Source organism: Ailuropoda melanoleuca, chromosome 13 (assembly GCF_002007445.2).
Source record: "Ailuropoda melanoleuca isolate Jingjing chromosome 13, ASM200744v2, whole genome shotgun sequence".
Lineage (NCBI taxonomy): Eukaryota > Metazoa > Chordata > Mammalia > Carnivora > Ursidae > Ailuropoda > Ailuropoda melanoleuca.
The window spans coordinates 42153184-42163347 of NC_048230.1; the positions used below are offsets into that span (position 1 = coordinate 42153184).

The 10164-nt window shown below is 62.0% G+C and overlaps 1 protein-coding gene across 1 annotated transcript in view; it reads right to left on the minus strand.

Annotated features, from left to right (window-relative positions):
• The window catches only part of DNAH17 (dynein axonemal heavy chain 17), a 123522-nt gene that overhangs the window by 3438 nt on the left and 109920 nt on the right, over positions 1-10164 (minus strand). The window contains exons 75-82 of the mRNA XM_034641543.1: positions 9107-9182; positions 8840-8921; positions 6929-7077; positions 5990-6117; positions 5085-5312; positions 3853-4044; positions 732-911; positions 205-387 (exon numbers count right to left, since the gene is read on the minus strand). Of these exons, the coding sequence (XP_034497434.1) occupies positions 205-387; positions 732-911; positions 3853-4044; positions 5085-5312; positions 5990-6117; positions 6929-7077; positions 8840-8921; positions 9107-9182 (1218 nt within the window). The remainder of the gene's footprint in view (positions 1-204; positions 388-731; positions 912-3852; positions 4045-5084; positions 5313-5989; positions 6118-6928; positions 7078-8839; positions 8922-9106; positions 9183-10164) is intronic.

A 10164-nucleotide genomic window follows, 5' to 3' on the forward strand; every position in this document is an offset into this window, starting at 1 on the left:
GCATCTGGGCTTGTGCGCACGCCCGCTGAGCCAAGTTAGAGGCTGCAGGGCGGGAGGCCCGGGGGGGTGGGGCGGATGGCGCCCGGGCAGCCCCCTTGGGCCTGTGAGTCAGCTTGCAGCTCCGCCCCGGTTTCTGGGGGTGCACTTTTCGACCCAGGTTCCAGGCCCCGCCCTCTCCCCGGGGCCGGGTGTTAAGGCTCCTGCCTTTTCCTCGCGAGAAACTCCAGTGCCTGCTCCTGAGTCGGTCTCTTTGGGCTGCATTTCCAGGACGGTGCGGAACAGTTTCTCTGACGTGACTGTCAAGAAGCCGATCTCTGCGTTGGGGTGCAGGCCATACAGGTAGGGACTTTCGGGGGGCAGGTTCTCATCGATGTACTCATGGTAGCCCTGAGAAGGGGTGGCGGATGAGCAGGCCGTGCATGCTGGAACCCGTGTCCGCCGTCCATCACCCGTTACCAGAATGTTCTGCCCACGTCTTGCCCTCTGTACAGACCCCCCTGGTTCTCTGCCCCCCTCTCTGGCCGCCCCCCTCTGCCGCACGGACCATGTCCATGCCCCCGCCCCAGAGGCCGTTTCAAGCGGTCTTGCCTTTGCTGCCCAGCTTCTTGCTCAGTTACGGATACTCCGTTTGCGACGCCAGGCTGGCCCCGGAGCTGGCCGGGACGGCACCGCCCTCGGCTGCTGTCGCGTCCCAGGCCGAGCTCGTGTCCCCACGCGAGAGCCCCCCTCACCTTGTAATCCAGGTTGGGGGGGATCTGAAAGCCCGGCGCCAGCAGGACCTCGCCCTCCAGCATCTCCGCCCGCACGTACTCTGCCAGGTACGTCCTGCACAGCCGCCGGTCCCAGTCGTCTGTGATGTGGCCACCGTACATGATTTCTCCAAACAGGTAGCGGAGGTCATCCCAGGGCACCTGAGGAAAGACGGAAGCGGTGAGAAGCGTCCCCTCCCCTTCGGGGTCTATAAGAACCGTGGTCAGCCGTTAGTGTGTGGCCCGGCTCCTGCTGTCGCCTGGCCCACTGCGCTGCAGGGCCACCAGGTCCAGGGCTCGCCTTCCATCCGCTGTCCTCCAACATCTGACTCGGCGGCCAGCCCCTCCTTGGGCACCTCCCGCCTTCGGCTTCTTTGGCGAGGGCTCCATCCTGCTCCCCTCCGCCTGCGGCCTGGCCTGGACTCTGCCCTGATCGTGACCGCTGGCCGTGCGCCGGGCCCTCCAGGTCCACAGGCCCACCCTGCAGCCCCCCTTGGCTCCCTCGCACCGTCCCATGTCACCCCCGCTTGGAAACGCTCAGCCACCCATGACTCCGCGTGCTGGCCACCTGACCAGAGCAGTTTCACTCCGCGGTGACTGGGTGTTGACACTGGGGTGCCATTGCTTTGGGCCACAGCGTCCCGTCGGTCACACCTTTGCGATGTCTCCGTCCCGTGGGCCTGCCTTCCGGTCTCGCTGAGCTTGCCTGGCTCCAAGTTCCCAGCCGCTCCCTCCACCTGCGCACCCCGCAGGCTTTGTAGACGGGTAGGACGGTGCCCAGAGCGCGGCCGCCTGACCTCGTGCTCAGCCCGGACCCCCGCCCTCTGCCACCACCTTCTGAAGCCCGCTCACGTGCCACCGCCTCTGCGAAGCCGGCAGCTGGGCTCTGGCTGCCAGGCGCCTGCACGGCGCCCCGTGGAACTGTCCCGGGAGCCACGTCACGTGGGTAGTTTCAATTTGCGAGCAGCCGTGTGAGTAGCTTGTCCCAGCAGATGATCACGTAAACACGGTGCGGAATAAGCTGTTTTACACTCGCATCTGCACCCCGCTTTGCCGCCCGGTGTGGGCTCGCGCATAGTTCGGCCGCCGCACACGTGCGGCTGGTCCCGCCAGGCCCCGGACCACGCAGGTGGCCTCCCGACACGGTCTGTCGGGTGAAGAACTCGTGGACTCATCAGTGGCCTGATTCGGTCTCATGAATTTGACTCATAACGTTAAACTTCAAGTCTCTTCTCTGCCTGGTTATCTTGGGTACATGCTGAGCTGCTGTTCTGCGTTTTACGTGTTTTCTTCGGGGACAGCTCGCTTCCTCAGGCCCCTCCGGCCCCGCAGGCTGCGTCCCGGGGACGTGCCTCCCTGCCCAGCGGGGGCCGTGGCACTAACGAGCAGGGACGGACACCACGCATGTTCCCACTCGTGCCGACGGAGTCCCGGAGCGCTCGTTGGACACAGCGCACCCGGCCTCCCCCCGAGAGTCGGCGTGCGTCGGTCTGTGCTCGTAACAAGTGCTTTGGACCACGTCCTCTGGTCACTTAGTGTCGCGGCTGTGAGGTTGGACAGAGAAGGGGTCATGCCACCACAGGCCTGGCGCACCTGGCCTGACTGGTCACCGCTCAGCAGGACACGTGTTCCCGTGTCATTTACTCCTGTCCACAGTTCACTGACGCTCATGGCGGGCGTTCTCGAGCCGTCTCCTCCCCACCGTGGCCTGTGTGTGTGTGTGTGTGTGTGTGGATAATGGGGCAAGTGTCTGAATAAATGTCTTCAAAAAAACTCGAGCCCTGTTCCTTCCATGCGAATCTCCCCAGAAAATGTCTCTAACCAAACTGCGCCTTCTCGGCCGCCCCCCGCCCCCCCGCATCTCCTTCTTGGTGAGAGCTGGAAGGTAGCTGTGCGTGTCCAGCTCTGCTCTTGGTGAAGTGTACCGCCAGCCCTCTGTCCCCCCATCTGCAGGTGGCGACCAGCTCCCTTCCCCAGGATAGCTGCCTGCTGGCCCCTTCTGCCTGCCTGCCTTCTCCGGGTGTGGGTTTTGCCGGGAACTAAGCCCGTGAACCGCATGCTGGGCTGAGACTTGGGTGATGGCGGTGGGGGAGGCCGTCCTCCTGCGCGGTCGGGGCCGGGGGAGCGGTGGTGTTTGTCCTCAGAGGTCCTCGGACATTCTCAGGCCGTCCGCGGGGAGGGACGGGCAAGGCTGTGCTCACCGTCCCACCCTGGCGCTGGCCTCCTTTGCCTCCTCCCACGTCTCGAGCTTTTTATGGCAGAGTGAGAAGCAAGCGGGCGTCCAGAGACCGGCAGTCGTAGGCCCGGTGGGGCACTTTCCTCGCCTGACCCCCAGAGCTCGAGCCCCGGCATGTGGGAGGTCTCAGCTAGCGAGAGGCAGAGCTGGCCTTCATCCCGGGGGCCTGGACCCCAGGGCCGTTTGCTGCGATGCTGCCGGGGCGTCGGGGGGGCGCTGCCTGGTCCCTCTGTCTGGCCCTCCTGCCACAGCCCACCCTGCTGGGTGTCACTGGCGCTGTCTCGCAGTCCCGTCACTGCTGATTTGGGGCCTAGTGAGGAGGAGCCGAGGCTTCTGGGCTGCGCAGGCACCTGCCTGTCCTGGGGGTCACAGCAGCTGCGCTCTCCGGGAGCCAGACTCCGAGGGGGACCGGGCGAGGCCCCTCTCAGTCCTCGGGCTCCTCCGTCCTCTGAGGCCATCTGCAGAGTGCTTCACACACGTATTTCCACCATCAGGAAATCAGAGCAGCGTTCGTATGTTCCAGGAGATTGTTTTGGCTTTCCCTCTGGACCTGGGTTCCGTCTGCGGACGCTGACCGCACACCAGGGAGGTCCCTCCTTGTCTCCGCCCCCAGGATTTCTGGGCCCCCAGAGATGCCTGCCCCCGTGGAGTGTGCCACCAAGGGGAACACCTGCCAGACAACTGACCAGTGCTGCAGGGCTGGTGGCCAGAGACCGGGCGACAGTCATCGTATTCGCCTGCGGGTGGGGTCTCAGGCCCTCCTATCTTCAGGCTCCGCTTGGCTCGTGGCACTATGGGACGTGTCCTGGGCATGAGCCGCACGGTTGACCTGGGGGGGGGCCCCGCTGGGACCAGGCGCGCCCTTACCTTGGTGTTGGCCTCCAGGTAGTTGTAGAGCACGTTGATGGAGATGGTGAGGTCCCCGTTGTTGAAGGGGTACGACCTGTTCCAGCCCTGGGCCCCGAACTTGCGCCGCTCGGCCACCACGGCGTGGAAGTAACACAGGGCAAAGAGGACGCACTTGAACTCCACCTCCTTGGTGCACATCTCCAGGGTGTCCTGCGGGAGGGGGCCCGAGTCGCGCCTCTGCCAGCTGCTTGCTGGGCGCAGGAGGGGCGGCGGGGGGTACCAGCCGCCCGAGCCCCTGGTCCACGGGGCTGGAGGAGAGAGTGCTTTCTTGTCCTTACTTTTTCAGAAAGGCACTTCCGTCACTTAAGTATTGATTACAAGTCACATTATGCTGCTTTCTAATAAAATATTCGCAAACACAGGACATTTCAGGACTCGTTTAACGAGAAGTACCGTCCCTGGGCAGCGGTCAGCACTCCTCCCGGCGCACACACCACAGTAGCCCAGACTCCTAGAAACCACGCGAGCTGTGCATCCTCGGCACAATGTGCTCCGTGAGCAGATCTTCGTAGGGCTCACCAGAGAGTACGGGTGTCTTCCTTGAAGAGGTTTTAGACTCCACTTGGGGGTAAGCGTGCACCCAGAAGGTTCTGGTGCAGAACAGATCAGGTGCCAAGAGGATGAATGTAGATGTAGGGGTTTGCAGAAGGGGGCTGGGCTGGGGGAGCAGGATGGGGAGGGAGAGGCCACGGGAGCTGTCCCACAGAAGCAAGCTGGGGATTGAGGGAGGCCTGGCGGCAGCCTGAGCCAACCAGGGGCATCTCCGTCTGTCTCCTGAGGAGCCAGGGAGGGGACCGGGACATACCGGAGCCCCGGCACACCGCCCTCCGGAGCTGGGCCCCTTCCTGAGGGGCTTCAGGAAACCCAGGACCCACACTGCATGGGCCTGTGCTGACTCGCAGGTGATGAAACGGATTAAAAATACGCATTTTTGTTTTTAAAGCTGTAGCTTGACTGCTTTTCACACTAGGTGCACTCTAGTTAGTCTTCCAGGAATATATTGATTTTGTGGTGCGAGGTGTGTGCGTGCATGTGCTGGGGGTGGCACGGAGCGGCGGGAACCAGCGTGGAGCGGTCCTCGGGGTTCAGAGCCTGCTCCCCAGCAGTGCAGGCCAGAGCCGCCTTCGTGTCGGGCCTGAGGGTGTGCAGACCCCCGTGGGGCACGCACGCCGGAAGGGAGGCCGTCTCACCTGGGTGAAGAGGTCCAGAGCCTTGTGCAGGTTGGCGTGCATGCCCGTGGGCGGCTCGTTGGTGATTTTGATGGCATTTTCCAGGATGCCCTGGGGGATGATGTGGGACTCGGGGCTGGGGGCAGGCTCGGCGCTGATGAACACGCGGTAGTCCTCGTGGCTGCCTGTGCTATAACGCTCCACCTTCTTGTCCAGGGTGCTCAGCCACCGCGCCACGAGGTGGATGTTCTGTGGCCAAGACCGGGGCTCAGCGCCCACGCGTCCCTCCCCCACATCCCTCTGAGCGGTGCCCGCTGTCCGCCCTTACCCAGGCGCCGGGTGCCCTGGCCAGTTTCAGCTGAGCAGCTCAGGCCTGGGAGTCAGTACTCGTGCTCAGTGCCTTCAAGACCTCCAGCCTCCTGGCGAGTCCTCCCCGGCCTCCCCGGCCTCCCCAGGCATAAGGCTGACATGATACGGCCCCCACCCCTGCTCCGACGTTGGGGTAGAAGGAATGGCGTGAAGCTGGGGTCTCCACACGGGACCGGGCTAGGCCGTGCAGACCGAGGTCAGCTCACCCTGTGCCGGCTGGGCAGGCCTGCAGGTGCTTGCTGGGGTCCAGAAGAGGGCTTGGAGAGGCCGCAGGGCCGAGCCAGGGGTCGGGCTAGGGGTCACCCAAAGTGTGGACAGAATGTCTCCCGGGCCTCTGGAGCTTCCCCCAAGCGAGGAGGCGGAACGGGCGCTTTTGTGCATTCCAGAGTTTGGGCTTCTAAGCAGCAACTCTGTAGGGAAGCTCTGGCCTGACGCCCAGCGTCCTTTCACCGCAGAGGTGGTGGCGACGGCCACACAGCCCGCAGACCAGGCAGAGGGGACGTGGTGCAGGAGCCGCCTGCCCCCTCCCACGGGTGTGAGTGCAGGCGCCCCCGTACCTGCAGAATGACCCAGTGTCCCATCTCTGCAGCCACGTCCAGAGCGTCCTCGGCCACCACCTCCTGCCCCTGCCCCAGGGACACGTTATGCAGTTTCCCATTGTCTATGGTAAATCCCAGCTTCTTCCCTGAAGGAAAGAGAGCAGGAAGTGCGTGGGGGCCGCTGACGGAAGGCTGTGGCTCTGCCGTCCCGCCGGGAATCCCACCCCTCCCCACTTTGTGTGGTATCGTGGTAAAAAACACAGAACGTCGGATTTGCCGATTTCAAACCCGTCTTCAAGTGTACAATTCAGGGACGTGTAATTCGCTCAGTGTTGGGCAACCATCCATCTGGTTCCAGCACTCTCTGTCGCCCCAGCAGGAAGCCCCGCTCCCGCGCTCCCCACAGCCCTGGCGGCCACTAAGCTGCCCTGCGTCTCTGTGGGTCTACCTGTTCTGGATGCTTCCGATGCACGGAACCCTAGAACAGGGGGCCTTTGTGTCCAGTGCTTTCAGCGTCTGTCCAGGAGGCAGTGCCTGTCGGCAGCACCTCATTTTGACGGCTGAGTTCTGTCCCACCGTGGGGCTTCACGTGTTGGGATTATCCTCTCAACAGCTGATGGACACTGACTTTTACCTGCCCTTCCGCTCCTGTGAGTGAACAGCCCTCTGGAGCACGTGTCGAACACCTGTTCTCATTCTCGGGGCGCACACCAGCCGCGGGGTGGCTGGGTCCCACGCGACTGCGTGTCCCCCCTGCCGAGGAAGCAGCGGCCTGCTTTCCGCACGGCTGCGCCCCCTCCCAGGCCCGCGGCAACGCCAGGGCCTCTGTTTCTGTGTCTCCCTCCTGGGCTCCTCCGTTTCTGTGTTTTTGATGAGAGCCGTCCCCACGGGGGTCTAGGGGCACCTTGCTGCGGCCCTGATGTGCATTTCCTGGACTCTGTGGCCGGCTGCACTTACCCAGGGCTTCCACGTCTTTGAGGGGGTCAACGCCCGGGGAGAGGATGAAGAAAATCGGAGTAGAGGGGTTGCTCTCCTCGTAGGACTTGGAAAACTCGACGCTCCGGCCCTCCACGAACTTGCTGCCCATCTTCTCCTCCACGAAATTCCTGACGAGACATGCTTGGTCAGACCGGAAGGTGCGGGGGTGGGGGGTGGGGTAGGCGGGGAACCCGGGCGAAGGGCCCTTTCTTGGTGGGCTTTCTTTTCTTCTACTTAATTATTATTTCTTTAAAGATTTTATTTTATTTTGTTATTTTTTAAAAGACTTATTTTAAAGATTTTGTTTATTTATTTGAGAGACAGAGGAGAGAGAGAATGAGCAGGCAGAGAGAGAGGGAGAAGCAGTCTCCTCTCTGAGCAGGGAGCCCAACACGGGGCTCGATCCCAGGACCCCAGGATCATGACCTGAGCTGAAGGCAGACACTTCACCAGCTGAGCCCACCAGGTGTCCCAAGACTTATTTATTTGAGAGACAGAGACAGAGACAGCATGGAGTGGGAGGAGACACACTCCCCACTGAGCGTGGAGCCCAACGCAGGGCTGGATCTCACGACCCTGAGAGCATGACCTGAGCTGAAATCAAGAGTTGGATGCTTAACCGGCTGTGCCACCCAGGTACCCCTTAAATATTTTATTTTTAAGTCATCTCTACACCCAGCGTGGGGCTTGAACTCACGACCCTGAGATCGAGAGTCACATGTTCCTCTGACCGAGCCAGCCAGGCGCCCCTTGGTGGACTTCCTTAAGCAGAGCAGGGTCTCAGGCCCGAAGGTAATCTTCTTGGGGGCTTTCCTCTTTGCTGGGGAAGCAGGTGCTCCCCGCCTCCGTCCCTACCGGGCCCTGCACCGTGCGCGTCCCTGGAGCAGCCCACGTGCCAGCAGGAGGGAGGCGGTCTCCTGTGGCCCCGTTTTCAGAGGCTCCCAGGTCACCTGGGAGGGAACACAAGCCTCAGTGGGGCCACAACCCAGGGCATTCCAGGTGAGCATCCTCCAGCACCAGGTGGCCCCAGGGTCCTTCGAGCCCTCTGTGCTCCCAGGGAAGGGGTCAGGTTTTAGCGACTCTGTCTCCCACACGGTTTCTGTCTTGTGTCCAGCAAGGGCCGCAGGAAGGAGCCGAACACAGCTCTCTTTGGTCCTAGTGATCTCCCCTGACTGGGGGTCTGAGAAGGAAGGAAGTTCACATTTGCAGCCATCTTGGTGAACTCACGGACCACAAAACATGGTTCATCAGAAAAATCACGGGAAGAAAAAAAAGGAATTTACATAAATACTTGTCTTTACCGAAGCAGCTCTGTGTTCCGAGCCCCAAACTTACTTTCTTGAGCCTCAGAAGTCCGGGGTCAACTGGGGCCCCTCTTACGGGAAATCTGGTGTTGTATGGGGTGACCTTTTGCTCCCCCTGCACCTCTGCCTTCCTCACCGATGGCTGAGCTCACTACTTTCCGAATGGTTCACTAAGATGGTGTCTTTACAAGCAGCAAGTCAGTCCTCGACAGAACAGCGGGAGGGACGGGCTCCCTCGGGGCCGCCCCACACCCTCCGGCTCTGTGGAGACTGCGGCGTCGGCAGGACTTTCTGGGGACTCCTTGATCGGGTTTTGTCCCCTGCGCTGGCCTTCGCTGGCTTCTGTGCGGTTCGCTGAGCCGCCGCGGGCTCCGGGCGGGGTGTCGCGCGTGTTCCTGCCCCGGTCGTACTCGATGCCGGCCTTGGGAATTGCCTCGGAACGTGGAGCTAGCATCCTTGTCCAGGAGGGACTCCCGGAATGTCCCACGTCCTGCCCTAGACAGGAAGGTCACTAAATCACCGTTGCTAGTGACGCTGCCAGGCCACATGGTCATTCTCCGTGCACGAATCAATGACTCGCACGCACCTGGTTCCCACTCTGGGCACCGTGTCCTTGGCAGAGGAGAGCTGGGGCCAGCTCCGGCCGCTGCCCGTGAGCCCCGGGGTGTCTACACCACAGAAGCTGGGCTTTTTTGGGGGGAGAGGCAATTTGCTGGCCCCCCACCTCCGTGCCCCAGGCCAGTCGCTGCCATCTCTGGGCCTGCAAGCGTCAGGGGCCGCTAGGGGCGCGAGTGAGCTAAGGCTTTGGCGCCGCCTACAAGCCGCCCTGTGGACATGTGCTTATCTTACTCACTGTGGATCCGGGTCTCCTTGCTTTCAAGCTGCACGGCCCATACAGAATTAGGGAGGTACACCTGCTTTCCTGGACACTACAGACATGTGACGGAGCGGGGTTTGGGGTCGCCCGGGCCCCAGCAAAGCGCACTAGGCTCCTGCGGTCTGAGGCACTTCATTCAGGGCGTCCTCGTGCCTTCACACGTGTGGACTCGGGTGACACCACGCGCTGGGGGCCGTGGGCCTGGACGCCCGACTGCGCTCTGCTCCCCGGGTGATGTCCGCGCTGTGATGGCCAGGTGTCCTTCCCCTTGATCTTCCCCAGACTTTGTCCAAACTTCTTCCGGCATGACTCTGCCCCGTGGCGGGGATTTCTCGTTTCCCTCCACTTCCTGCTGCTCTGCCCGTGACTACCTCCCCCCCCAACGGAGCAAAACAGACACGTTTATGAACAGCCGGTGCGCGGGAGGCGGGCCTCTGCTTTGTCAGAGGGGAGTCTGGTTAGGGACGCAGACGTCTTCCAGGGCGTCTGGCTGCTTTGGGGCTGCTAGGGCTGTGAAAAGGCAAAGACACCATATTGTGTCCGGGAATGGGTGCTGGCTTGATTCCTTGTCTGCCTTGTCCCCCTTCCTGTGGCATCTCTGTGCGCCCAGGTTGGCCCTGGGTCAGGAGGAGGGAAACCCTCTCCACTCCAGGAGAGGGTGGTTGGGACATCTCAGGTGTCACCCATGGGGACGGGTGCAGGGTTGTGTGATGTCGCTGTTCCTGGAGTCCTCCTGTGAAATGACACAGTGAAGGGGACGGGGGGCCGAAAGGCCGTGGTGGTTAATTTTCCAGTTGTGCAGGGGCTTCGGGGCAGAGAAATCACTCACGAAATTAGAACATCTCTTTGCAAATGAGCTGAAGCTGGCCCGAAAGTTTACTTTAAATGTAGCCACTGAGGGCGTGAAAGTCCCCGGATGATGATGGCTTTACCACTGTTCTCTCCCCGCTGCGTCCTAAAGGACTCCGTGTGGCCTCAGAGTCATTCAGGCCTACACTTTGTAGAGAATCTTGGCTCGGGGCCGGGGCGGGGGG